At 45.3% G+C, this 27910-nt stretch overlaps 1 protein-coding gene across 9 annotated transcripts; it reads left to right on the forward strand.

Annotated features, from left to right (window-relative positions):
* The first annotated feature begins 8 nt into the window (after positions 1 to 8).
* Positions 9 to 27900, forward strand: SLC31A1 (solute carrier family 31 member 1). 9 transcript variants are annotated; one of them, XM_064469202.1, is made up of 6 exons: positions 61 to 91; positions 15549 to 15610; positions 20160 to 20318; positions 22643 to 22715; positions 23115 to 23283; positions 23941 to 27900. In XM_064469202.1, exons 3-6 carry the CDS (start codon positions 20205 to 20207, stop codon positions 24140 to 24142), a joined length of 558 nt encoding a protein of 185 aa, XP_064325272.1. In that variant the 5' UTR covers positions 61 to 91; positions 15549 to 15610; positions 20160 to 20204; the 3' UTR covers positions 24143 to 27900. The 9 variants fall into 9 exon arrangements, with proteins under 9 accessions (XP_064325273.1, XP_064325272.1, XP_064325271.1 ...); XM_064469201.1 differs by lacking the exon at positions 61 to 91 and adding an exon at positions 588 to 705; XM_064469208.1 differs by lacking the exons at positions 61 to 91; positions 15549 to 15610 and adding exons at positions 594 to 705; positions 2812 to 2861.
* Positions 27901 to 27910: the final 10 nt, after the last annotated feature.

A 27910-nucleotide genomic window follows, 5' to 3' on the forward strand; every position in this document is an offset into this window, starting at 1 on the left:
TCGGAGGGGCGGGGCCTAGCGGGCACGTCGGAGGGGGTGGGGCTGGCGGGACAGAGGAGCCGTGGACTCGTGGACTTGTGGCGGTCGCGCGGTGAGTGACGTGCTGTGGCCGGGGTGGCCTCGTACCCCGCCGCCCCCCGCACCCCCTCCCCCCATCCCGCTGCCGCCGCCTGAGGGGGCGCGCGCGGCCACCGCCCCCGGGCGCCCTTGGCGGGACGCGGGGCCTCGGCGGGGTTGGGCCGGGAGGGGCGGGGGCCGTCGGGGGCGCCTGAGGGGCAGCCCCGGGCCGGCCCGCCACCTCGGGCAGCGGCGGCCCCGGCAGCGCTGGCCGGCGCCGCTGAGGTGCGGGGGGAGCCCGGCGGCCGAGCGGGAAGTGCCTCCCGAGCGGGTCCCGGGGCGCGGGGAGAGGCTCCCAGCGGAGCTGCCGGCCTTTGCTCCCAAGGTGACAGCCGGGCCCCGGAGCGGCTCCTTGCTGTGAGCGCATCCCACCGGTCCGCCCCGGGCCCCGGGGTCCGGCCTGGTTCCGGGGGACGGTTTGGTTCTGCCCGAGCCCCGGGGCTCCGGTGACCGGCCTGGCTCCAGGGGACTGTTTGGCTCTGCCCGAGCCCCGGGGACCGGCCTGGCTCCGGGGGACGGTTTGGCTCTGCCAAAGGACGCCGTCGTTGCTCTGCTGGTGCGGCTCGGGAGCGGCCCTGCGGATCTGCGGTAGGCTCTGGGCACGCGGGGCTTGGGCACACGCCGCTCACGACCGCTGCAGTGCTTTGGTTCTCATCCTTCTAAGTTGCCGAGGGGTGGCAACTGCTGTGTAATACACCTTCCTCTGAGCGTCAGAATAGCTCCTTGGTTTTAAAAACACCTGAGCTGGCCCTCCTTAAGCGATTTTCCACCTTTGCCTTGTAGCTTGAGAAGTGTGCCTCTTTGGTTGGTGGTTTGTGTTTTTTTCCCCTCTTCAAAAGCTGGTATCTCTAGGTGCTTTGGGAGCTCCACCTCCTTGTCTTCAAGTTCAGCACTTCAGAAACAGATGATGTTGAAATGCAGCAAAACTGAATGCGGGGGAGAGCTAAATGGCAACATGGGCTGAATAATTTCCTGGCTTTGGATGTTTTCTGGCTCTTGTTGGAAATTTGTAATAATAGTTATTCTTAGGATGTCTGAGTCTAGGCACAAATTGCCAGGGCTGTTGGAGCGCTGCGTTTGCAGTAATTTGGGGGGTTTATTGCAATGAGAATACAGCATGGTTGGGATGTCACTGGTTTAACTTCTAAAGGAAAAAGGCATGGGGAAGTATTAAGTAGCTTTTTCATTGCAGGTTGTGTGATTATTTTAGAATTAAACTTCCAAAGGGTCAAAAGCCTCATTTCTGTTAAAAAAAAAAAAACAAATACAAAAAACACAAAAATGCACACACATGATGGTTATACAATAATTTGTTGTAAATTCCTAATGGGAGCAGATAGTTCCTATGTTGATATGGAAGGTGGACACAACCTTCAAATAGGAGGCGTGGTTCCTGTGTTCCTTAGATTAAGAGATAGTTTGTTGCTTTGCCCCTTTCTATAGCTCTATCAAGTTAGGACTCAAGGTGTATTTTTTAAACAGTGAAGACCTATGTGGCTAAGTCCTAGTGTTCCACTTGAATTTAGGGTGTTTTTTTTTTGGCTACAGGTAATGTTACGTCTGTACCAAACTTATTCTTTGTTTTGGTACAAAGTTTAACTTGGACTGTTGGAAGGAGAAACACAACAGTCGGGTGCAATCAAGGATTCCTGTCCTGCGTACAACCTCTTAGCTGAGAACCTGACATGCTTTCCATACTGGGATTCATCTTTAGTGTCACTGAAGTGTGTAGGTGGCTGGTCGGAGTAGGTACTGCAGTACTACGGCAAGCATCACATCGAAGCCCTGTCTTAGCTGCTTCTCGGGTTTTTTTTTTATTTAAGCTTTGTTTGTAGCCCTGTTCTACGTGGGAGTTTGCAGTGGACTCATGGCTTCACATGACTTCACAGTCGTAGATCAGTTTATCCTGTTGGTGCTCAAATGCCAAGCTTCAGAACGCTTAATAGTATGGCATTTTGTGCAAAGGTAGATTAAACTCTCTTCGCAAGTATTTATTAAATTTACTTTAAATCTGTTTGATCTTAACTTGCCTCTGCTTAAGCCTGAAGCAAATAAACTTTTTGCAGTATTTTTAATGAGAAACTATATGTGATCTTATAGGGTAAATTAGCTTTCAGTTTAATGGTCCCAATTAATATAACTTATGATGTAATATTTCCTGAGGCTTTCATCAAGCTTTGGATTATGCATTTTTTTTCCCCATCCTTAAAAAGGGGGCACTGGAAATAACGTGTAAATATTGCTATTTAAAGGCACGTTGGCTTCGTAGCCGTGGACGTGTTGGTGAAGCTGACTGTGACTGCCCTGATGCACAATACAAAATTGAAGTGATGCTTTTTGCTACAAACACAAAAATTTTTACAGGATGCAAGTGTTTTCTTCTTCTACTCCCCCCCCCACACCAAAAGAAAAGAAAAAAAAAAAAGAAAGGATTGAAAATAAGAAAACTAGCAGGAGTTGCAGGGTCCCACACAACTTCATCCTGAGAACTGAGAAATTTTGTATGGCTGTGTTCTACTGAGATTTTTTCTGCTTGTTGGAAGTTACAGAGAATTATTTTAATTTTGTATCAGATTTCTAATCTAGAGCAGCTTTTTAACTAGGCTGAGAATTAGAATAATTTTTCCCAGTAGAGAGGAAGAATTAAATAAACTTTCCAAGGCACTTTTGCATGTTTGCTTTTTTCTTTTAAAGGTATATGCCCTGGCGCTTCCTCTGACTTGCAGTGGTGCGAGGGCAGGAAGGTTTGTGTTTTCTTTTTTTTCCTTTTAGAAGAGGTTTGTGAGGATTCGTTTCTCACTTACCCTTTATGGTGTAACTTCAAGTTTTGGATTAGTGAGACACTCTATCCCTGAACAAAAGCTTAATCCTTGAGAAGGTGTTGAGTATAGTAACCTGTAACAGTCTTCTAGTAAAGATGGATGAGAAGATCTACTGTATTCACACGGTGAGTTTTGAGCCAGGGTCCTAAGGGGCTTCCTTTCAGCTGTCTAGATTTCCAATCAGACATTAGGTCAGAGAGGAGACAGAACTTTTTGTTCTTTGAACTGAAGTGCAGTGTTTTTTCCTTTCCTTTCCATTTTGGTTTCTGTGTTTGCTATAAAGACCCCTCTACCCAACGGGAGCATTTCATGCCTCTGCAGACCTGCCTTCTCCACCGTTGACTGAAGGTCACCCTGAAAGTTAGCAGTAATTTGCATCAGAATTTTGTGAAGTTGAGCTGAAACAGACTGCCAGCGTGAGCGTCTCCAGAAGGCTGCCAGGAAATCACCGGGAGTCTTGGCAATTTTTTCTTAGGGAAGGATGAAAAAGACTCAATCTAGTTTACGTTGCTTTTGTCTGGTAAATCCAATCTTAGTTAATTTACTCCATTGCCTTTTGTTTCAATCTAATTTTCTGGAAATGTTCCCAATCAAGTGCCAGGGGACTTGAGACCAATGATTTTTTCATTAACCTTTTCTTTTCAGCTGAAAGCTGGAATATGCTAATGCAGAGAATAATGGGACTAGTTATTGTAAACAAATTAAACTCCTATTTTGCTGCACTACAAATTAACTTTTTTAAAACCTGTCATTTGTTGGAAATAGACTTTTCTGGTTTAGAAGCCAATCTGGAAGTAGGAGACTGTGATGAAATACCTCCTTTTTGTCCTCTTTCTCTGTTTCTAGAGTCTTCGATGTCATCTTCCCGATGTAGCATTTACATGTTGTTTCTTCCTTCTGTTTCACTAGTTCATATCTGCAAGGGTCTTCTTGGTTTCCAGTGGCACTTGAGCACCTGTAATTGCTAGCTAGAACAATTGCTTGTGTGGAAAGTATTTTAAAATTTTCTTTTTGCTCTTTCACTCTGCACATATATAGTGTTAGAAAATCCTGCAGTCATCGTACCACAGATGTGAATGTCATTTATAATCTGTTTAAAAAGTTGTACGTGCATATAATCGGTTCACTCTAACGTTTCTCTAAATTAATATAGCAGACCATGATAGCTCTAGATCACAGGCCAAACTGTTTTAAGTGATTGAACACCTTCTGTTCTCACTGGATGCTCAGCACATCCTGATATCAAACCTGAGAAGCTGGGAGAAAACTAGGAAAAGAACAGCTGTTCTGCTATGAAACCAACAGCAAGCGCATCAAGCTCTCTCCTGAGACTTTGTGAATGCTGCTTCGCTTACAAAGCCTTCTTTTCCCACACATGCTCATCAGTTATCAAGGATTCAAATCTCATTCCTCTGGTGAAGTACATGAGCTTGGACTATGAGCTTTGTGACATATTTAGCTGATCTTTTGGCTAACCTGGATAAGAGAAATCCTGACAGTCTTGGGTTTTTTTCTTTTTTAAACAATTAATGCATCTCTTCTTGGGGGAAGAAGTGTGTGTGGGAAATACAGTTTCAGGCTTTTTCTCATGTTAGAGATAATTTAATTGGACTTGGATTTGTAGGATTAAGAAGCACTTTCAGGCCACCTCCAAGACGCAGTGCACTTCTGAGCTTACAAGCTAATGCTTGTTAGCCAACTGGCTAGCCTGTTCCTGTGCGAGCTTGGACAAGCCGCTGTTTGAAAGGTATATGGCTTCAGCCTCCTGATGGAGATCTTGTCCCTGTGACCCAACCTGCTCCTTGTCCGATTCCTTTCAAATGTGAATGTGCTCTGTATGGGGAAGCGGGAGCTGCTCTGTGCCATCCCGGTGCGGGCTGAGCACCTGGCCTCAGTGCGCTGTGCAGCTCGGCAGCTCCAGGCAGCTTCCTGAAGCTCCTGGCTGGGTTCCTCCATGTTGTGTCTGGACAGAGGCTGCACCAGGGATGCAGTTAATCAGTTACTGCCTGAGTTACCTTTTTCTGCTCTGAAAGGTGTTGTACTAAAGAGACTTTATGACATATTGTCACAGCTTGACTGCATTTTCAAGCTTGCATCCTTTACTTGGGAAATAAAAACACTAACAAGTGTGGAACAGACTCAAAAGCCAACGCTCCCAGCAGGCAGGCGATCCCAGTTCATTTTTCTCCAGTCCTCAGGAAGTGACCACAGTGGCTGCTGTCAGTGTAGTGCTCCGTGGGAGAGCAGCGAGATACCATGTGCGTTTCCGACATGGTAAGTCAGTTCTTGTACATCAAAGTGATAAGGGAAGTAGAAGCTCAAGCTCATGAGGAACACACCCAGCCTTGGAATACTGTGGAAGTGAAATGCGACCCACAGTGTTGGTCTGGTTTTCTAGGGTGCCTTTTTTATGGTTCCCTTGTTTTGTCTGAGCTCCAGGTTGAATCGATTTGACAAGGGATTGAGTCATGATTTCTGGGTTCTTCGCCAGAAGAGTTTTATACAAGTTACCGTTGGCCTGACTTCGGTTAAGACATTATCTCACAAAGATGTATTGAACCTTAGTGTTTAAGGTGGTGTCAGGTGAGACTGAAAGATGCTGGAGGCAAATGTTACAGGTACTGTCGAACTGAAGCCTAAACAATTCAAAAGAAAGATGGTTGGAAGTTTTATAGCTGCCCTCATGATCCTGCTACAGGTTTGGCTGTACTTGTAAAGCCATTTTTGTGCTGCTCCCTTCATACAAGGCATAAACACAGGGTAGTGCCCTTGGCTGTAAGATGTCCTGCTATATGGATAGTAAAGCCTAATATGCTTTATTCTGACCGTTTTGCTTCTTTGGTAAGACACACCAGTTTAAAAAACATTTTCACAGTAGCATGACGTTTCTTAATTTGCTGAATTCCTCACGTAAAACCCTCCAGTACCTCACCATAGTAGGATCATGTGCACTGCTTGTCAGTTGATCGCTTTTTGTGCACTCTTGCTTTTGATCTTGCTTGAAAGCACTGCCCCTGCAATATGGGTACTTGTGTTGCAGAGCACAGTGCAGCTATACTTCCTGCACTACTTCTCCTTTGTCACATTTTTTCTTCCATAGCAATTGCTGACACCAGCTTTCCGATCAGAGAGGCAGCTACCCTGTCACTATTTGTCTTGTACACATTGTTAAAGAATTTCTGCACAGTTTATGATATAACTGCCTTGCCATTTTTTACCACTCCCCCAAGATCCTAAAAACTGGCCTGTAGCTTGAAAAATGTCTAATTTCTTCGTTATGGGGTAGATACTAAAGGAAGCTGAGCCTGCTTTGTTACAATATTCAAAAGCAAGCAAAATGCTAATTTCTCTGACAGAAATTAATGTTTTGAAATGTGCTTTGTGTAATGTGTTTGAAAGTCATCTCTGCAAGATGTTTAATTTGGCCAGGGAGTTCTAAAATCTCTGCATTTTTGCAAAGATCTCGTGACGAAGACTCAGGAGTTACTTTCGCTGTTACGTGGAGCTTTATGTGAGCATCCCAGTCCTTGGTCTGGTCCTAACGTGATTGGCTTATGCCTTTGGTGGGCAGCATAGTCCAAGCAGTAAATATTTATCTTGGGTCATATGAAATCTTTGGCTGTAACAATAGGGATTGTCAATATTTTGCGAGGAATGGTTTTGCCCTGAGCAGAATGTAGCAGAAATCCCTGCTGCTTCTGCCCTCACCCCTGTTTTGCACAGCTGGGAGAAGCTGAGTACGGATATTTCCCACTAACAGGGAATGAGTCTGGTTTGAAAGAGGCTGCAGGTCAGGCAATAAATAGGCTTAAAGCGGAGTAAAAGTGATCATAGATAAATCAGAGCAGTAGTTAATGATTAGCCTTTGATATAGATAATGATATGCATTCTGCTTGTCAGCATTATCTGAAAGTTTAGAAACTTTGATCCATCTCAGACTTGTTGCCTGTTTGGAGAAGACTGCTCTCCTGGAGGCAGTAGATGGAAAACCTGTCTCTGGAATAGTAAGTACTCAGCTTTTTTTGAGCTCTGAATCATTTCTGCTTTGGTTTAACAGCTCTGTGGCACTCTGAGGGTTTGAACACTAGATGAAAAAGGCCATGTTTGAAGCTTTTTCTCAGAGTGGTTTATTGTCACTCGTAACTAAAATAAAAAATTCGTTGGTCGCGATTTGTTCTAGCTTTCCATGCCCTAGGGGTAGTCCTGTCACAAGACTGTCATGAGGCCAAGGCACTTCCAAAGGCAAGCTCCTTCGCAGCGAATGGCTTCATTTGATTGCCCTTTCCCTCTTGATATCACAGGAGATCTTCCACCTTGCTGAGTTGACAAAGAGCGAAGGTGGGATTTTATTTCTGCGTTTCCAAAAGTGAAAAATGTAGCAGTGCTCTGTTCTATGGACTAGGGCTATGGATTTGTTCTCCAAACTCTTACAAGTATTTGCATTACTACCTGGAAGCTATTTATATGTCACATGTACCATCCTCTTGCTGTTACCCAAGATCACAGAGCAAGAGTAGGAAAGTGCCTCTGGTGATGTACGTTTTGGTCTTACCCATCTGCTGAAACTGAGATTGACTTCCTGGGCTTAATTAAAAACACAGTGGAATGGATTTTGCTGACGATGACCTATGTTATACTTTGCATTTTGCTCAGAAACAGCTTCAGGCTTCTCAAAACAACAGGTGTTTTGAAAAAATTGAAGCACAAAAGAATTTGATTCTTGGCTGTGGTAGAACCAGCTTTTGTTTTGAGGAAGAATCATAGATGGTGATGCAGAGTGAAATGAACACGCATTTGTTTCCCTTCTGCAAGGAGGCAGAATGTAAGTATTTTTCTAAAAGTCAGTCTTGCGAACTCTTAGGTCTTTAGTGAAAAGCCTAGGTTTAAAAGGTGACCCTGACACACCAGTGTAGGAGTTGGAAGTCCCAGCATACTCCTGTAAGAGCTGACATCAACAACGCGTGGCTATTGCGGCAACGCCTGGCACAGGCTGGAATGTGACAGCTCTAGGGAAGGTGTATGGTTGAGTGGCCACCCTAAAATGCTGCATCTGCACATGGACATGCATCTAAGGAGTAATTGTAGACAAACAGCTACTTAAATATGAAAAGAAAGGAGTGAAATGTACTCCTGGGGTTTTTACTGAAGGAAGCTTTCACATGGGGTGGAAGCTAATGCACAGTGAAGGTGTTTCTCTGTCGTGTGTGGCAGTAGTGGACAGGGAAAAACACAAATGAATTGCTTAAACCAACATGTCTCATATCATATGTGTGGAATGGATTCCTAAAACATAATTAACGGGGAGTTTTGAAGGGTGTTTTTCTTCTTGTCCAGATTCTCAAAACATTCCTGAAAGCCAGTTCAGAACTTGTACAAATGTTGCTTTTTCTGGGCTAAGTCTGGTTATGATGTTGAAAAACAGCCAGAGGGGAAAAATAAGCTTATTTTCCACATGTGCAGGTTTGTGTAAGTGGCTAGGTTGTTATCAGCTGACCCATTAACTTAAAACTATCTCTGTTACCACTGTGCTGCAGTGCCTCAGGCATTGCCTGGGTTCACTGGAGGGAAGATTTCTCACCAAAGGGTTTGTGGGATGTTCAAGATCAGGAGCTTTTTAGTTCAATTACAGGATCTGTATTTGGGTCCATAAAGGATGGCCTTGCTGTCTGGGGCACAGAGCAGCTCCTCACCATCTCTGCAAGAACTGATAAGTCCTTGATGTGTACATGTCATCAAACTACATGTGCAGCTGTCATGCTCAAGGTGTAATAGGGTGCTGACTGGGCAGCCTGCTCCAGCTGAGCCTGCTTGAGCAGGGAGGTTGGACTAGATGATCTCAGGAGTTCTCCTAAACCTCAGCGGTTCTGTGACTGCGGATCTTAACCACAGGTCCTCCTGCGGTGACATGTGGAACAAGGGCAAGCAGGGTAACGATCTGGGAATCTTCTATGAGTCTTCAGGATCACCTGTATTGATGGACTTCAAGCTGTGTTTTACGAGGCCTGTAATAAACTGATGCCATCCATTTTATTAACCTCAGCATTAGTTGTATCTACATGAGACAAAGGTATTTATGTTGCTAGATAGCATCTGTAATCTTGCACCTGTATTAAAGGCCAGGCAATGCAGTTTTAGGGCACATTGAGTCACATCGCATGTTTGCAGCTGAGGAAACTTTTGCTTGCTTACTTGAGAACGCACTCGCTGACTCCTGGTTTCATTTTATGTCTCCTGAGATGATTTTAGTCTTACACAGGGTTTGAGGCTAGAAGGCATCATTTTAAAGAAATCTGGTCAGAGCTGTTTATACTGTTTAGCCTGGTGTGTGTCCTCCCCCCTTCAGCAAACCATGTAGCAATGGTTTATCAGGTGTTAACCTGCAAGGCGTACCCTGTCTCACATCCTGACATATCTAGCGTTTCTTATAGATTGATTGCTTCTCCATGTGGCCACTGAATGGTCACAAACAATGATATAACCCCTTACGCTCTGGACAGACACACCCTTCTTGTGCGAGACAGGTGGGCTCCTTTTCATACATACCAATGGTGCGGGTGGCGTGAACCTGGAGGAATCTGTGTGATGAATTAGTGAGCATGATGGCCAATCTTGTGCACAGAAAGGGGTTGTCTGTTTTTTTTTTTTTCATTTTTAGATTTAAGTTTTCCCTTCATTTAAAAAAAGTCTGTTTTAGGTAGAAGAATGCATGCTAGAAGCTGTTCTTGATTAGGGCACATAAAATAGGAAGATAAATTCTTCACTAGGCCTGGGTTTTCTAAGGAAGCAGCAGTTGTCTAAGATACAGTTCCAAATGCTAATTTTTTTTAGATTAAAATTTTTTGGAAGAGTATTGCAAGGCTCAGGACTCTGTCCCACTTGTTCCTCAGCATTCAGTAAGGCATCAGGCTGTTTCCTGCTCTCTGGCCATATGGATCACATCTCCCTGTCACCATTCCAGTGCTCAGTTGTGTAACGTCTTTGCAGAAACTGCCACGGAGGATAAGGAAGTACCTATTTATTCAAGAAGTTGTGTAATCTTTGAAAATACGGGTCACATTGCACTTCTTTTCTGTCTCTTCTTCCCCACTGCTGTCCCGTTTCTCTCCACTGTAAGAAGGAGGGTTAGGCAGCTTTTCAGCTGACAAGTGAGTGGTAAGCATTTTTTAGTGAGAGGGTCCTCATGTGATTTTGGACCGAACGTCGTGCACGGTAAGCGGGCTGTGCTCAGCTATTCTGGCCTGTTGAGCCACTGGGATTTAAACCATTCTTCCTTATCTCTGCCTAAACACGGCATGGTCCCTGAGTGGAAGGGGAGGCCTTCAGGTTAATCCTCCCTGGATGCTGAATTCTGTGGAGTTTTGTGGCACGGCTATGTATTCCTGTGTCACTGTTCCATACCCTTGATGATCTAGGGAAGAGAGATGAAGCTATGATAAAGTGGGCTGCCAGACTGCAGTCCTGGGATAATTGCTTCAGAAGTCTTTGACATACATAGGGAATGCTGAAGAGGTGCTTCTGGAGATGCCTCCTGGGAATTGCCTTTGATGGAAACTTGTTAGTACTAGCTCTGAATTCATGCTGGCGTTGGCTATAAGGATTTTTAGTGTCTGACATGCTTTTGGTGGAGCCCTTTGGCCTGGATGTTTTATAAAGAAATTTTAAGGTAGCATCGTCTGTCAGTTCTGGCATCTCTAATGCCATGCTTTTCTCTCCAGATGAGTGCTTGAGTCGGCTTTTGTATTTCTCTGCTTTGGGAGCTGTGGGACTGGCATTCACTCCTTAGGTCTTGCATGTTCTAAGTTGCCTCAGACCTGCTGCTCTCCAGAAACTTCTGTCCTCTTGGGTGTCAGAAAAGGAGGACGACTGCCTCCTCCGGCCTGACAGAAAGGAGGACAATAAACAGTGCAGAGCAAATGTAGGATCTGAAAGGCTAGTGGTGGAAGAAGCGAAAACAGGGAGGGGGGGAAATACTGCACATGTACAGAACAGAAAAAATTGTGCTTGTGATGGGCTTGAACATGGCAAGTCGCTCCTCCTGAGTGCAAGGCCTGCTGCAGAACTGATCTTCTCTGGCTTTGTCCTTGGTTTCTGTGCCCAGCGAGAAGAGCTGGCTGGAGGTGGGTGCTTTTTTGTTGGAGCTGGAGCAGTAATGTGAAAAAGTTTTGTGACACTCAGAGATGAAGAGGCAAAGTTTGAACTACTGAAGAGATCCTAATTGTCTCTTAATTGGTATCACCTTTGTCACCATTCGAGTTCACTGTCTGCTGATATAGCATCTCACCTTTCCAGATACTGACTATAATGTTTATTGGTGTTCGTTAGCAGTAAAAAAAAACAACTTGTGGTTGACATGCCTGTTCCTGGCCTCCTGCTTCTGGTCAGCGGGTGGAAGGCTCTGGGCCAAGTGAGCTGTGCTTTGTTCCATGAACTGCACTTCTGATTTGCTCAGCTTATAATAGTCCCTCCAGCTGGGGTTGTCAAAGACAGCCAAGGGTGGAATATGCTCAGATCCTTTGAAAGTGTCCCACTGGGGTCTTAGGTTAATTTGGGCTCACTTGGGTTGAAAGTACTCCTGTTTTATCAGGATGGTAGCAAGTTATTGATGGTGTGGTAGAATATTTCAGTTCATGTAATTTCTGACATCTGTTTCTCCAGAGCTTGTTTGCTGTGTCCTGCCTGGCTGTCCGTTGTGTGGATAAGAGTCATGCACAAACTGTCCTCAGCCCCGTGACAGCTTTCAACATCTGTCTAACACCCAAAAATAACTCCCTTGAGCTACGCTTCTGTGAGAGATGTGCTCTCAGCAATGTCTGCAAAACAGACAAGTGCTGGGCTGCATTTTGCAAGCCTGTAGCCTATGGTGTTCACGGGAGCTGCCAGATCCCATTCCAGTGTCATTCCTGGTATCATGCCCTTCCTACCGTTTTGCATTTGTCAGGGCAAGGACTGTGTCGTATTTGCAACGGCATGAAAATGATCTAGTTGGATGTACCCACTGCTGTATCCTGAGCCCAAAGGCCCATTGCACACCTTCAAAAACGTTTTCATTTTTAGCACTGTATAGGGGATGGTAAGAAGCAGCTTGTTGCTGCTGTGCTGAAGTGGTGGTGTTATTGTCTCCTGTCCTGCCAAGAGTGGGGCAGCCTGGAGAGCAAGTGTAGGTGGCGACCCCAAGATTTGGCTCAACAGTTGGAGGCATGGATAGGTCTCTAAGATTGGAGTTCTTCTTTCAAAAGAAGACTTAATGTTCACTTTGTGGGCATGTGTCCAGGATTCTGTTGTAGGTGAGGAGAGCTCCTACTGATTCCTGAGCTGATGTAGTCCCCCCTGCACTGCTGACCTAGAATTTGTGAGAAAAAGAGACAAACCAAGGAGTGATGGTATTGCTTCTGTCACCTCTTGCTAAATGTCAGTGTGGCCATTGTGAAAGTAATCTTACCTGCTTTGCGGAGGCAGGGATTGAGAGGTGGCCAGCACAAGCAGAGGTGTTTGAACCTGGGCTGTAAGCATCAGACTTCTCTAGCAGAAATGGGGTTACAGCCATGAAAACACTGTCACAGACCTCTTATGCTTCTCAGGGGTATCCTTCATTTATAGCTTTTTCATCTCCTGCAGCTGCAGTATGGCTGAGCAAAAAGCTTGTCCAGAGGGGAGTCTGTCTGTTGCTCAGCCTACCTAACTCACCATTATTTTCTCCATCCGTACACGTTTCTTGCCAGCATTTCTCAGCCTTTCCTCCGATGTTACCAGTCTTGCCGTTCTAGGTTTTCTGCTCTGCAGGATTGTTTTCTGCTGCCTTTCACTTTGTGGGGCCCATTAACAATGACATGGGCTGGCATGATGCTCCGCTTCATGAAGTTCGGTGCATTGTCCTGTGAAGAACAGTCTGTCCTTAGTTGTTCTTTTGCTCTTGTTCAAAGATTTAAAGATTTCCTGAGGAGTCTGCAGAAGCTGGAAGATTAGGAATGATCATTAGGGTCTCTAACAGAAGGTGACCAGATAAGTTTGCTGTAAAAATAAACTCCATCAAAGGGACGTGATTGTAGCCATGCTGAGAGGAAGAGCTCTGGCCCATCCTCTAGTAATGGGGGTTGTGCTAAGTGAATGTGACCAGCCTTGCCTTAGTTGTATAGCCGAGTGTTGCTTTGAATCAAAGCAAAGGACAGGACCTTAAGGGTTGAACTGATGCTGAAACTTAATCAACTTACTTTAATCTTAATTTTAATTAAAAGTTGATTAATGTATATAACTGTGCCAAGCTGCCAGATAACGTTGTGCAGCTCCAGGAAGCCTGTGTAAGCCAGCATCTTACCTGGAATCCATAGTCTGAAATTGGACCGCTTTTTCTCCCCCTTCTGTCCATGAGTGCTCTGCAATGGTTACGTTTGGGGGGTGCAGCCTGTCTCCCGGGGACAGAGCAGCCCTATAATGAGAGGGACAAATGTGTATTGGTACAAGTGTGGAACGTGGGAAAGAAACACAAGGATTCAGTAAGAATAAAATAAGCAAACAGTGGCAGCCAGGAGCCCTGAAGAATAGAGATTTGCAGCTCAGATAAGTGTGAGGAAACAGCAAAATGACTCTGCTTGGCAGGGCTCTCTTGTGATCTTTGCAAAGACCCACAGACCCCCGTGAGTTACACTGGGCACCGAGGAAGGGGCATGTACTCTCAGAGCATGATTACTGCCCCTAGCCTTGTGGTCTGGCTGTGCTGCAGAGAACCTGAACTGAACTCTGGCTTAATCCTTCACCTGCAAACCTCCCTGTGTGGGTGGCATGAGGTTTTGCTCCATGCTCTCCCCATATCCAGCCTCTGGGGTTTGTCAGGATCATGCTGAGAAAGGGCCTATCTCAGCCTGGGCAGATACCATCAGTTGTGGGCATGGCTCGTGAACAACGGAGCATTTTTGATATGCCGTATTCTCTGCTGTCACCTTCAGCATCTGTGACTGTGCTGTAATGGTTCCAGCCCAGGATCCTTGGGGGAGGTGATGACAAGGATCAGTTCTCCTGTGTGGCTTTCTTCCCTCATGAAAAACTAACAGGTTATTTTTAAAAGTCCATTCTTCTGCTTGTATTGTGTACGATAGCTGCCAAAGAGCTGGTCTCTACATGCTGCCAGCTTGGCTGCATCTCCCTTCTAATGTCCCTGCTGACTGCTTTCATCTCTGCATGTCACAGTCTGCCCAGACATTGTCCCCTTTCGAAGCTGAACACAAGATGTTTTCTGTAGTCCTGCTCAGCTCTTTTTTTGCCTGTTGTTCTTCACTCCCTGCACTCCACCCTCTGGCATCTCAAGCTGGATATCCTCCAAAGTACCTGTCTTCCTTCAAAAGCTTCTGAAATCCATCCGTTTAAGTAGCTCAGCTGCATCCCTTCAGCTTACAGGTGGGGAGGGAAAACGTGCCCTTTCTCACTGTGTGTTTTTCTGCTTGACTCCACTGATGTGCCTTGAATTGGTTTGCAAGCTTCTCTGGTCATGGACAAAACCCAGGCAGTACAGACTAACCTGACAACCTGTTAGGTCTGACAACCTAACCCTCAAAATATATCAGAGCTCCTCTCCCAAGTTATTCCCCTTTCTTTCTGCTCTTTTTCTGAACCCCCCCTCTAGTATGTTGAGCTTTTAGGAAGCCTTAAACTTCTGGTAAAAGCTTTTGGTTGGGACTCTGAGGTGGTGATGCAGTACCATGCCAAGCTACACAGTTCTGCTGTGACCTTGCAAACATCCCTTAACTTCTTAATATATCACTAAGAGCTCGTTCTTCAGGAGTTGTGCAAGGGAAGAACAGGTGTGCGATTAAGAGGTGTGCTGGGCACCTCACAGTTCCTCCTGTGTGTCTTGAGTTCCAGCCTGGGGCTGCTGAAGCTGCTGGGGAGAGCTCCCAGGGGAATTTTGGCATAGGAAAACAGCAGTGTGTGTCTGCAAAACACACTATATTACATTACTGAAGAATGATCTGTTTGTTTCCAATCTTTTAAGTGTGTCTATGTAGCTTGACCCAAGAGGGCGCTGGCTGCTGTCGCTGGATACTCAGACAGTATGAACAGGTAGAATTGGCCTGTCCCTCAGCTGTGCTTTTAGGCAGCTCTGGAGCTAAGCCTGGGATCCTGGAGCAGTCATGGCAAGTCCACCCATTTGGAAAGGAAGCAGTTAAAGTTGTCAGGTTTGCCAGGAAACTAGAAGCAGTGCTTAAGTCTCATAATGACTAGCTCAGACCATTCAGTGGAGAGCACGGTTAGAGCCAGTGAACAGTGCTGTAGTGTCTGCAGACTCCCTGCCTCCCCTCCCACCTCCATTTACAGCACTTTAAAAAAAAAAAGGATTGGGCTTGAGACCACAAGCTGAGAGCCAGTGGAACTCAAATAGTCTGCCAGCTAAACTGCTGTAAGTAGAGCACCGATAACTTCTGGTTGCCTTTTCCATTACTTACGTGTTTTATATGTAGCATTCCTTTGCATCATGCAGGACTGAGACATACGTGATATGCAAGCAAGGGATCTTTGCCTTTCCAACTTGCTATTTTTAATCCTTTTCCCTTGGATTTCTCTCAGGAGTTTTCATTTTAATTCTCAGTAAATCTTACCAGGTCTTTTTCACTCCTTCAGGAGGAGAAAGGGACCTTCTGACCCTGTTCTGGCTACCAAAAGCGTTGGTGGAGAGACCCTAGGTAAGAATCACTCCAGCTGAGTTGAGACATAAGCCTGGAGGCTTCTGTGTGGGAGCCAGCCCTGTCGGTGTGCCTGGTGTGCCTGCTGCTGCTGCACGCTGAGCCACTGCAGCAAGCGCCATCTCTGTTGAACAAGTAACTAGTGTAAAGCAGACTGAAGAGGTGTCTTTTAAGGCTTCAGTCCTTTTGGGCAGAGCCAGTGGAATTATTTCTGTTTCTTGCTTTTTCAGAACTGGCACAGGAAAGATGAGGCACTGTTTTGAAGGGAAGAGTTTGCTGCTTTGCTGGGCATTGATTTAGGGCTCTGTTGTTAATCCTGTTAGACTTCTGATTTGGAAAGGGGCTTCATTCCTTTGAATGTGACTGTACGGAAGCTCTGTTTGCACACTGTGTTTCAGACCAAGCTGATTTGTAAAGTACTTTCTGGGAGCTTTGCAGATCCTTCCCATAGTCTGTCCTGTTTGTGCCTGTCCTGTGTTTCTTCTGCATTAAAAGGTGTATCTCCCTTGGGTGTCTGGGAGGCTGCTTGCCACAGGAGAAACTCTGTGATTTACTGTGGAGTGGCAGGATTCTGGATTAACAAGGCAGAAGCAATAGATTGGGAAACTGTGGTGGAGGTTATGTGTAATGGCAGCCATCTTATGGCTGAGACCTGCCTGAGAAGGCTGCTTTGTGTTTGGTGTCTCACCAGGTCCAGCTCGTTTGCCCGTTGTTTCTGTTGTGCACTGGCATAAGATATTTGCCTTTCCTCCCCTTCTCTGTGCCCTGGAGTTGTGAACGTGGCTTCCTTGTACGTGTGAGATGAGACAGCACTGGTTAGATGTTGGTGGATGGTGAACATTTAAGTCCTAATGCTGAACTTGGGCTAAGAGTCTGTCGTTGTCAGATCGTGCTCCTGGCTGCACATCTCCCTGAACCAGCTTGGTTTGCTGAGCTGCTGCCAGGGTAGCATTGTGGCAGAGGGGTAAAAACCTCTATCTGAACAGAGCCTACCTATGTGCTGAGGTCGGTCCTGCTCCAAGATGATGGCTTAAAGTATGAGAAGTCCTGTGTGTAGCTCTGAGTTTTGCTGTTTTCCTGAAGAATCTGAAGGGTCATGTAATGGAGGCTGTGGCTCCTCTGATCAGGTGTGACAGCACTGAGAGGGAAGGAAAGAAGCCCTGGAGAGAATTTCCTCATTCCTCACTCCTGTCCCACCCTCTTTGTTTTCTTATGTGGTAGGTTACTGCAGAGTACAAAAAAATCCTGGTAACACTGCAGCATGGAAGCAGGTGCAGCATGAGATCTGTGCCCTTCAGGTGTGCAAATGCTTTGAAATAGCTGATCCTACTGCAACCACAGTCTGTTCCAGATCCCCTCTCCAGGGCATGCTCAGGAATCCACTCCAGTGCCTCTATTTCTCTCTTTGCAAACACGTGGAGCAGGCAGCAGTCAAGAGATCAAGTCACCCATTCAGACAAAAATACCTGCTGCTGAAGTGCTGGGTTTGTTCAAGACTAAACCTATTTAAAGAATTTTCCATAATAGAAACTTATGCGCGTGGGTTTTTTTCCTCCAGGTATTGAGTCAGACTTGTTAAAAACAGCGCCCTTCTTTTTGTGATATACACAGCTCCATGTCAGTTGGCTTGTCTCTTAGGAGCCTGTGCAAGCAAAGCAGAGATTTGCAGCTTGAAATATTACAGAGCCATTAACCTGTGGCTGCTGCCACCCTAGATACTGTTTTTTTACTCCAAGGCACAGGTAAGCTGTAACTCAGAGAGGGACTGTACTGGGGTGTTCCACTGGAAGTGATTTATCTTTAAACAAATATTGATCCACATGTTGGTTACCTTTAGTAACACAAAAGACAACTGTAGTGGCTCAGCTAGGTTATTTCCTCTTATGCTACCTGATAGTCCATCCTTTTCAGGATCTCATAAAATGTCTTTCAGTGTTGGGTAACTGCAGTAGGGGGCTGGATTTGGTGTTGGAGCACTAGTATAGCCAGGTGGGAAGGAACTATACGATCTACCCCAAGCATGCTTTTTGTAACCTGTACCAAGACCCTGCCCATGCAGCCAGTTGTGAATACTTGACCTTGTTGTTTGTTAATACGCTGTAAGTATCTAGAGAACACATCCCGTTTCTCCCTTTCTGAAGATCAGTGGTGGTAAATTAGTGAGAAGTTGTACACAACCACGAAGGGAGTTTTTAATCTGGTAAACAGTCAGAGTTTTTGTGGAGCGCATTGGAACCTGCAGAGTTTGGTGGGAGCATGAAATCCTAAAGTGAATAAATAATCCAATTAGACAGTCGTCACTAGCAAGAATGTTGTATCCAAAGCAAAAGCAATGAATCACTCAGCTGAAAGAAGAAGAGGGAGGAGACAAGATTTCAGCTGAAGGAGAGGGAGAAGTTCTTAGGTTCCTTCTTTCCTCTTGCAGCATGCTTATCTTTGATCCCATGGTGTAAAGCACTCTGGCTGTTCTTCCTTCCCTGCTGCAAAAGATGATTTGAAGTTTGTGTGTCTTGGCAGAAGATTCTTTTCCCAAGTGTTTGTATTTTGGGACTTCAGTTCTAGCGCTTGACCATTTCGTCTCTGGAACATTATAATCTTCAAAGCTATGCTATATGAGCATCACACCATTTGTTCTGCAGGTATCTTTTGGTAATGCTTTTCTGTGCCAGGTGAGCTGCTTCTTGCATTAGTGTCTCTCTTTTTTTCCTCCCCAGAACATTTTTCTGAGCTGTTTTTCTGGACTTTAAATATTTAAGCACAAACCGGGGACAGCGTGAGCTAAAAATATTAGCAGAAATATGGACAAGGAATACATTCTGCTTTTAGCCAGTGCCATTAGATTATATTACAGGTTAACTTTCCAGGGGAGTTATTGTGAAGTTGTCTTAACACAATAAGAGATTGGCTACAAACTTCACCTGTGCGGAGATGCAGAACATACCCAAGCTGTGCATTGCCGGTGTAGCTTAAACCAGCTGACCTGGGTGCATACAGGTGCTTACATGCATTATTTAATTTCAGTGTTTGCAGGGTGTATTAATTCTTTCTCTGGAGTTCCTCCCCAGCACTGCTGACTTAGTTTCCTTATCTTCCCCAAACCTTTAACTTCTCCTATTGCTTTTTTTAATTTAGCTCCGAAGCCTTTTGAGATCATGCCTGATCTCAAACGCTCTGTGAGGCTGCAGTCAGTGGTGGTTGTGTTCCGGGCCGCTGGTGATTCCTGCACGGCTGTGCCATGAGGTCACTCTCACAAACTGAACCAGCTCCACCATCAGCTGGTTGCTATTTGGGGTTTTGTTTGCTAGCGCTGCTTTCAGTTTAGAAAGTTCTTCTAAAGTTTTATTTCCCCTTTCCAATCTAAATATATTCATACCTATCTGTTCAAGCGCTATGTTGTCTTTTAGCTTAAAAGGCTCTTTTTTTCCCAGTTGTAAGCACTCCTGATGATCTATCTGAAAGGAAGTAGGTCTCCTCTAATTTTTTTTTTAAACTTTAATTTGATAAAGTGTCTGTACTTTGCTTTTTAGTTCACTTGGTTTTACCTGAGTGCTGAACTAGACCAGGAAGGTGCACAGTATTCCAGACAGGGTCTAGTACAGCAGTGTCGGTACTTACTTGGCTTTAGTGGTATCTCACTTGGACTGTCCTAGGGTTGTCTTTGCCTGGCTCTGTCATGCTGACAGATGCTGTAATTTCAGGACTGACTGGTATTCCCAGGTTTTCTCTCCTGTTGCCGTTTCCATCCAGTGGCTTCTCATTTCACACCAGAACTTGTCCCAGGTTCCATCGCAAGGTGGGCTGGGGTGCAGAGTGCAGAAGCCATGTCCACGTCTAACCACGAGGTGTATTTTTATTTTTAACGGAGTGTGTCCAGACATACCTGATTTGCAGTAACCAGATTAGGGATTTGGACTGGCAGCCTTTTGAGTGTTTCTCTCATTGTGTGTAATGTGATTAGAGGGGAGATGTGACAATGTAAAGTTCATGGAAATGAAGTTGGATTGCCTGTGGCTATTGCAGCCCTGTGCCTGGTAATAGGTCTTATACCACCTAACGTAATTTCTTCGTTAAACATGTTCCCAATAAAATGCATAACTGTCAATTAAGAGAAATATTGTACTCTGATCCTTTAGTATATGCAATTTAAAATGGGGCTTGAGATATCTTTGCCTCTTGCATGACTGCAATTGAGAAGAGACTTGGGTTTTTTCCTCTTACAGATAAGAAGTGTTCCTTTATGCTGAGTACTTGTCCCCATGTGCTACTTCAATCAGATTAGGCTGCCTTTCTGGCAAGAATATTTAGGGTGGTGCAGCAATACGATGATGTAAAGCTCAGAGGGACACACCTCCTGAAATTGCCCTGCTTGCTTTGTTGTGTGTTCTCTGAAGTCAGAGTGCAGGACAATGAGGATGCTCCAGAAGTTTATCCAGAGGCAGTAGTTCTCAGTGGCTTGGAGTATTTTCTCTTGCAGTAGCAGTATCCTATAATAGAAACCATATTCTGTTTAGAAAAGAGCTTCTTATTATATTTCTTTTTTGTTTTCTAGGGTCCCACTTTTCTACGTGCCTTTTTGAATATCTCTGTTGTAAAGATGTCTCACAACCACCACATGAACAGCTCCATGATGCCAGCCACGCATCCTCCTGAGCATCACCACTCAGCGGCAGTCCCAGGACATGGTCATGGATCTGACATGATGATGATGGTAAGTGGAAAAGTCATAATTAACCAGAGAGCTTTTCCTTGTCTGTGGTTCAGTGTAACTTGTCATCTTAAAGACTGTGCTCTTGAGAATTGGAAATTAAACTTAGCTTTGGAAAGCATGAATCAATCCAGGTAAAACTCAGACCCTACTGTGGCTCTTCTGGAATGAAGGAGTGGCACGAGGTGATCTGCATCAGGAAATGTATTTGAGAGCTGGAGGTCCTTTGGCAAAGTGCTCTTTTCTGGCAAAATGCTCTTTCTAGTAGCCAGCCTGGTGTCTGCTCTCTAGCCAGCTAAAGGCAGAAATGCAAAGTAAGCATTTTCCTGCAAGAAATGGAGATGAATGGAGTTCTCCAGGCTGTTAGTGTTAGAAAAAGCGTTAGCCAGCACCAAAAGGACTGCACACTAGTGTGGTGGATTGTGCTGACCTGCAGGCGACCAACCTCTGTGCCCTTTTGCTTCTGAACTTTAAGTACGCACTCGGTTTGGGGAGTGAAGTGCTACCAGGGCTTTTTGCCACATTGGCATTAAGACTGTGTTGGTCCTAAATCCCGCTGCTCTAGCTAACTTTGAATTAAACAAGTTCAGACATGTGCATGCTGGCATCACTGAAGCTTTGCAGGGATCCTGGCTGGAGTTTCCGTGGAGATGACTGTAGGGTCTGTGTTTGTGTGTAGCCAGTTCTAGGGACTTTTCCAGCTTTTTCTCTCTCTTCTGAATACTTCTGGATAGAGCTTCAGATTATTAAAACATGACTCTTCGTGGTTAAACTTTGAAAGGAGGGGAGAGAGCGTGCATCTCCATTTCAAATGAGAATATACTCATATTCTGCAAGCCTTCAGTTACAGTTTGCTGGCCAGCTATGTGCCCCAAAGAAGGAATCGGGAATCGCTGCTTCTACTTATATTGCAAACAGTATCACAGCAGGAGAAGACAGGACTAGAACAGCCTTCCCTTTGTGAGCATGGCCAATACAAAGCCCAGCAGTGCTGATGGAACTTGCACTCCAACATGGTCACTGATGTCCTTGTGAAGCTCTTCATATAATCTAACAGCTAAATATTGGCTTCCTCTGATCTGTTACTTTCCATATACGTGCTGTTTCTTTACTGGTGTCAAGTGCTCTTATCTTCAATGAATAGTTACAGGACCCTGCCTTACCCTGCAACTGAAAATTGTGATTAATTGCACGAGATTTTGAATTGGCATTGCACATAAAACTGTCAGGAAGGAAGTAAATAGGTACAGCATCTTAGATTATAGAATGAACGTGTTTTAATGTATGCATATTCCCATTCCTCGCTTGCACCAAGGAACAGGCTGTGTTTCAGCTGTGGTTTATGGAACTAGACTGCAACGCTCTTTGTTTTGTGTGGTTTTTGTTTTAAATATGAAAATGTTACATTCATTAAAGAAATTAAAGTACTCTCTAAAAGGTGTTTCATAGTAAATTCTGTTCTGGGGATAATGAATGTCTCTGCTGATTCTTATGGATGCTGAAATTAATCATAACTCTGATCTTCAGCAAATAAACTTAATTAAGCAATGAGGGGATTTCGAAGAGAAGTTCTTCTAGCTTATTGAGTACTTTACATGTGAAAGCATTGTATGCAGCTGTGGTCAGGACATGCTAAACTGCAATGTATTTACCTGCATGGGAAGATTTATATGAACTCCAGCTGGCTGGGGGATCATTGATGTGCCCCCTTCTCACAGCATTCACTCTGCAGGTTCAGGACCCCTTATTTCCATGCAGGGGAAGCTGTGGTCCTGCTTTATATATAATACTCCTTGTTGTACGTGTATTTAGGCCTCTATTTCCCAGAAGATGTTAAGCTCTGTAGGGAGATGAGCCTGCTGGCACGGTGCAGGATGGGACCAGAGGATTCAGCTATACAACACTTTATTCGTGTGAGCTCATACGAGGCCCAGGTGGGAAGAATCAAGTGCCCTGTACCCCAGTCCATGAGCTCCACAGAGACATCCCCAATCCTTGACTGCTGCTGATGCTGAGGAGAAAAGGAGCTCCAAGAGCAAGGAGAAGGCACTTTTCTGTTGCAGGTACTGCGAAGGACAGTGCCTTCTGCCCAGGGCCACTGCCTAAAAGAGCTGCCCGCTAGAACTGGAACTTGGAGCATCTTTAGCCACGTCTCACTCGTGTGTGTTACACTAGATTTACTGAAGAGTTTCTATGTGTCTATCTGGCAACCAGCCGAAATGATCTAAGTTCTTGTCATAATACAAAACCCTTTGCTAAATCTTGTTGTGAGCTCCGTCTCAGGATGAGCTGTTCAGGCTCATCTTGATGTTCTTTGTTTTGGGCAGGCAATGACTTTCCAGTTCACCTATGAGAATGTGCCATTGCTGTTTTCTGGCCTTACAATCAACACTCCTGGAGGTTAGTAAAACTGTCTCGTCCAGTCCAAACAAAAAGTTTGCAATTAATGAGTGTTTCAGGAATTACCTTGCTATTTATGCCAAAAATATGCTGGCACACTGCTTTGAGTCTGTTTTAAATGGCATCTGTGGGGTGAAAGAAAAAGAAAGATGTTTGCATAGTTCAAGAATTTGACTGGTCTGACCAGCAAAAGTGATTGCTGGTTTCACTTCATGGCCAAAATTCCAATTAGCGTATGGATTAAATTCACATTTACCGTCTGTGTGTGCGTGCGCGCAGTGCCCTGCCATAGCCTGTGCAGTGTGACACGGCTGTTGAATCACACCAGCTCTCTTCTGACATGTTTTGAAGCAAATGTCTTTTGTTGCACAGCTAGAATAATGTTTCCTCTTTTGTCAGAAATGGCTGGTGCTTTTGTGGCCGTCTTCTTCCTGGCCATGTTTTATGAAGGCCTTAAGATCGCTCGAGAGTGTCTGCTCCGTAAATCCCAAGTCAGCATTCGCTACAACTCCATGCCAGTGCCAGGTCCCAATGGCACTATCTTGATGGAGACGCACAAAACCGTTGGGTAAGAATTTAACTTCATTCTAAGACAGTTTTCTTCAGCAGCTGACAAAGGCAAAAACTGGGACGGGAAAAACTTTATGCAGCCAGTATTACTTTCTGCAAAGTATATTGACTCCAGATTGGGACACTGGAGGATGCTGTGCTTGAGTCACTTGGTCACCCTTTAGGGTGGGGGAGAAAAGGAGGAAAGCAGCAAGGAGTCAGATAAGCTTGCTTTTTTTCCAGAGCAGTAACAAATACATTTGGGGAGTTCCCAGGAACAGAATTTGGGTCTTACAGCCAGGGACCCTGACAGAAAAGACTTAGGATCCTTCTGTTAACAGGTGGTCGAAGCCTGTACTCAAAAAAGAAGCCATTCTGCTTATTAAATGTGGCAGTAAAATAAGCTTGTAGAAGTCTGTGTCTCAGCTAAAAGTTTTGTCCTTCCAGCAAGTACCATGCTTGCTTTGTTATTAGTCAGCTCTGTGGGGAAAACCACAGTTACAAGTGACAGATGTATGCAGAAGTATAGGTCCAGCCCGCTTTGTTATCTTCTCTGCCATTTCGTGTCCACCTTGGCATCCTGTCAGCCTAAGAGCAGAGTTTTGTCTTCGGGGATGTGCACTTTCCCGCCTGTCTCTCATGGATGCTGACTGTTCTGTGGGTTTTGTGTTCTCAGACAGCAGATGCTGAGCTTCTCTCACCTCCTGCAGACTGTACTGCACATCATTCAAGTCGTGGTCAGTTACTTCCTCATGCTGATCTTCATGACGTACAACGGATACCTCTGCATAGCTGTGGCGGCAGGGGCAGGGATGGGCTATTTCTTCTTCAGCTGGAAAAAAGCAGTTGTTGTGGATATCACGGAGCACTGCCATTAACACTGGATGCTGCCCAGAAGCCTCTCCACCCCACTGTTCTCTTGAAGTGCAGCCATTACGAGGACTGAATCATTCCTAAGCTGAAAGAGAAACTATACAGAGAAAATCAACTGTGGTTCACCACAAGTTCCTAGCTGGGGTGCAGGGACACGAGGAGCTGGGGTATGCTTGCTCCCCCTTGCTGCAGGCTGGCAGCAGGGTTGACTCTTGAGGGTCCTGCGGTAGCCATTCTTGGCTAGGATTTGCTTTATTCTTAGATTATGCTGTGATTGAAATTAGTTGGTTGACAGAAATGTAGAAATTATTTCTTAAAAAAGAAAACAAAGCATCTTATTTTTAAATTTAAAAGCTCATCTATGAGGGTTTTATGAACTGTAGGTGAAGATCAAAGTTGCCAATGGAGCTCACATTTGCAAATGGCTATTTTAATTTTACTTTTCTTCAATACATACATAATGCCAGGGGAGGAGAGCTCCCTGGCATTGTGGCGATTGGGGCCAATGACACTTTCTGTTGCAGAAGGACTCAGCCTCTGAGGAAGACTTGGAGCTGCACATCAGACACACTCAGGTGTGCCCTGGCAAGGCAGTATTTTGACACAAGCATGTGACTCATGCGTCAGGGACGTCTAGATGAGTCTGTCCTCCAAGCCCACCAGAGTATGATGAGTGTTATTAATCTTAGGATGTATCCTGCAGCTTTACTCAGCTTCAAGTGATAACATTTGGGTTTGGCTGCTTTCACTTCCCAATCATGAAAACATACAGAGTAGACACAGGGCAAGAATTATGTATTTACAGGGCAAAAAAAGTTTAAATAAAGCATTGAACCCCGCATTTATTTCATGTTGAATTGCACTTGGATGGATCTAGAGCTAGACTTTCTGTTTACTAAAACTAATTTGTAAAGGACGCACGAGCTACATAATGATTTCATGACACTAAAGGTTAAATTTTCTGAAGAGGGCATTCCTTGACTGAGATGAAGGAAGTAAAACAACTGTGTTCCTGTAAAGGAGAGACTTAGGGAAGGGAAGAAAGAAAAGACAGGACCACAGCAGTCTTCAGTCTCTTCTCAGGTGAAATTTGGAGCAGCTTGGGCTGATTTAAAAAGTATTCCTGGCCCAAATGATTCCTCTTTGTCTTAATAATCATGCCGTGACTATGTTAGCTTGGAGGTGCAAGAGTTATCAGTGCCAGTGGTGGACAAATGTTGTAGCACAGTAAAGAACTTCCTGTTCAGTGATGTGACTGCTACACATTTCACAGGCAAGACAGGCTGTGACACAGGTAAAACCACCTTACTGCATGCACGATGCCCAGAACATGCTTTGGGTTTTCTAGGGAGCAGTTTTGGTTTAGCGCTGTAGGGAATGTTGTACAGAGTATGGTGCAAAGCTGGAGTCTTCATTCTACTCAGGACGCCCCATCTGTGCCAGTAACTGGCTGAAAGGGAAGGCGGTGGGATTTTCAGAAGGGCACTGAAAAACAGGTGCCACTTTCAGGCTGGGACTGATGTCTGGGATGTGCCGTGAGAACAGGGAAACCCTTTGAGATGAAAGTACCTGGGCACATGCAGTAGCAGTTTTTTCTCCAGAGGTGCTGCTAGTCGCTTTGTTAGCCGTAGCTATGTAAGGAAGGCTGATCTGTGAAGAGGAATTGCGTTTCTTTAGCCTGTAAGCCTTACAGGGTGAGACCTATCCCTGTGTATGTGTGTTCTTCACTGTGCTGATGCTACTACACCAGTACAGAGCCCATCCTTGCCCTACCACCCTCTTTGAAAGGCAGCGGGAAATCTGTTACTGCTGCTGCCAGGATCTTGAACTGCACCATGAAAGTCAACCGGCCCAGGCTGATGCCAGGTATTTATTTGGATACGCTGTTTTCTTTGGACAGTGCAAATAGAGAATAAAAGGACGTGAGCTAAAAGCGGGCTCAGGTTTCTAAAGAGCTTCTTTCTGTAGCAAACTTGCGCCTGGATGAATGAAGCAAAGTTATATTCATAGAAAGATTCTAGCCACCACCTGATGAGAGATGCGGAAAGCTCTGTGCCAGTCTGGTCTTTGAAGGGAGTTATGTCAGTAGCAAACTGCAGAAGGACATGCTGATGCCCTCTCTGCATTTATCATGAAGGTAAAAAGCATCTGTGCCCTCTAAGCAATCATGCCTCTCTGTGAGAGCAGAAAACTGACCCTTCCGATCCCTGCGTGAGAGCTGTGAGGAAATTGTAGTGCTTGTCAGAGAACATTGAAGCAGTTAAGTGCTGGAGATGGTGGTTTATGTTTTGGGAGCTTTATGCTGCAGGGGCTTGATCCAGGAAGGAGTTCGGAGCTGATGTTGCCAACATGGCTCTGATCGGTTTCTCTTGAATGAGGTTGAGTTGTTGCCGTTGCAGAGATGTCTCATTACAGGGTATAGACATGAGTGGTTTGTCTGGTGTCACTAGTTACTTCGTATACCTCTTGCTGTGTCTTCCTCTGAAATAGAACCTCTGCTTGGCCTGATCTTCTTGCTGTCACCTTTTAGCCACCTTTCATTGTATTCAGGTGACCAGACTTGAATTCTCTGATTGAAGTGGTCAGAGATGAATGACTTGGAGATCAGGCAATAGCTGTGGCTTTTACAATATAAATTCAGTTCTCATTAGCTTTTCTGCCTCATTCTATGTGTAGCATCTGTGCCCTTGAAATTGTGTCATGTCCCCCATCCTCCCCACCCCAAGGATGAGTACCTCTGTCTTCAGAGGCTCATCTGCCCACGCTCACACAGGAGAGGCCGCACGGCTTTCTCCAGGGTGCAGGGGGAAGCGAGGCTGACCTCGTGGGGGTCACCCGGGGAGCCGGAACCCAGGCGGGAGTCTCCCAGGTGTCTAGCAAGCACCCCAGCTGCCTTCTGGAACCTGTAAGAATGACGGAGCATTGGGCAGTACCCGTGTTAGAAATGGGAGCCCAGGCTGGGCTCTGGGGAGAGGTGCACAAGGGAAGGTCTGCGGGGAAGGTGGTTAAGGGAAAAGATGGAGGGCTGTGTCCTCTCTTCTTTTGAGCTCACTGATACAGAGAGGCACAACTGAGGAGGGGATGTTGACAGTCCGTGTCTCCCAGCCAGCTTTGGCTGTGCTTTCTTTTGATTCAGTGTTGACAATCCAGAGAAGCCACCCCCCTCCCTGTGCGCCAGCCTCCCCCTGGCCCACCAGGTGCCACTAGCTGCCATGTTCTCGGCCCAGGTCGCTGTTTGCTTTGCCAGAGTCCGGGCAAAACCTGGCCTCCCTACTGATGACTTCAACTGCCTGCTTTTGGTGCAGTCCCAGCCTTTCTACTGGCTGTATTTAAAGTTCTCCTGATAACACTAAATTCGCATTAAGTAGTGTTTGGAGGGAGGTGAGGACTCTATTACGAGACTTGAGTCAATTGAACTTGTATGTCAGGACAGGTGTAGCATGCTTGAAATATGATGTCCTGCGTCTGTCTTTGTACCACGATGTTCAGTCTGCCCCGCTGTGCCTCTGGATTGTCATCCTGGAAGACGCACACAAAGTATCTGGGGTGTGTTCATCAGCTGGCTTTTGTTGGTTGTCTTCGAGTGCCTTTTCATTTTGTCTGGACCCAGTCCCACCAAATCCAGCAGGGTTTCTAGTTTTGTTTACAGTGGACTGTCATTTTTGTTTTTACCCTTTCTCTTTGTGGAGGTAACTTGTTTAATGTTACTGTGAATATCAGAATCTCCTGTATATAATTAACCAATAAAATAGATGGCATTTTACTGTGGTGGA

This window comes from Phalacrocorax carbo, chromosome 18, assembly GCF_963921805.1.
Source record: "Phalacrocorax carbo chromosome 18, bPhaCar2.1, whole genome shotgun sequence".
Lineage (NCBI taxonomy): Eukaryota > Metazoa > Chordata > Aves > Suliformes > Phalacrocoracidae > Phalacrocorax > Phalacrocorax carbo.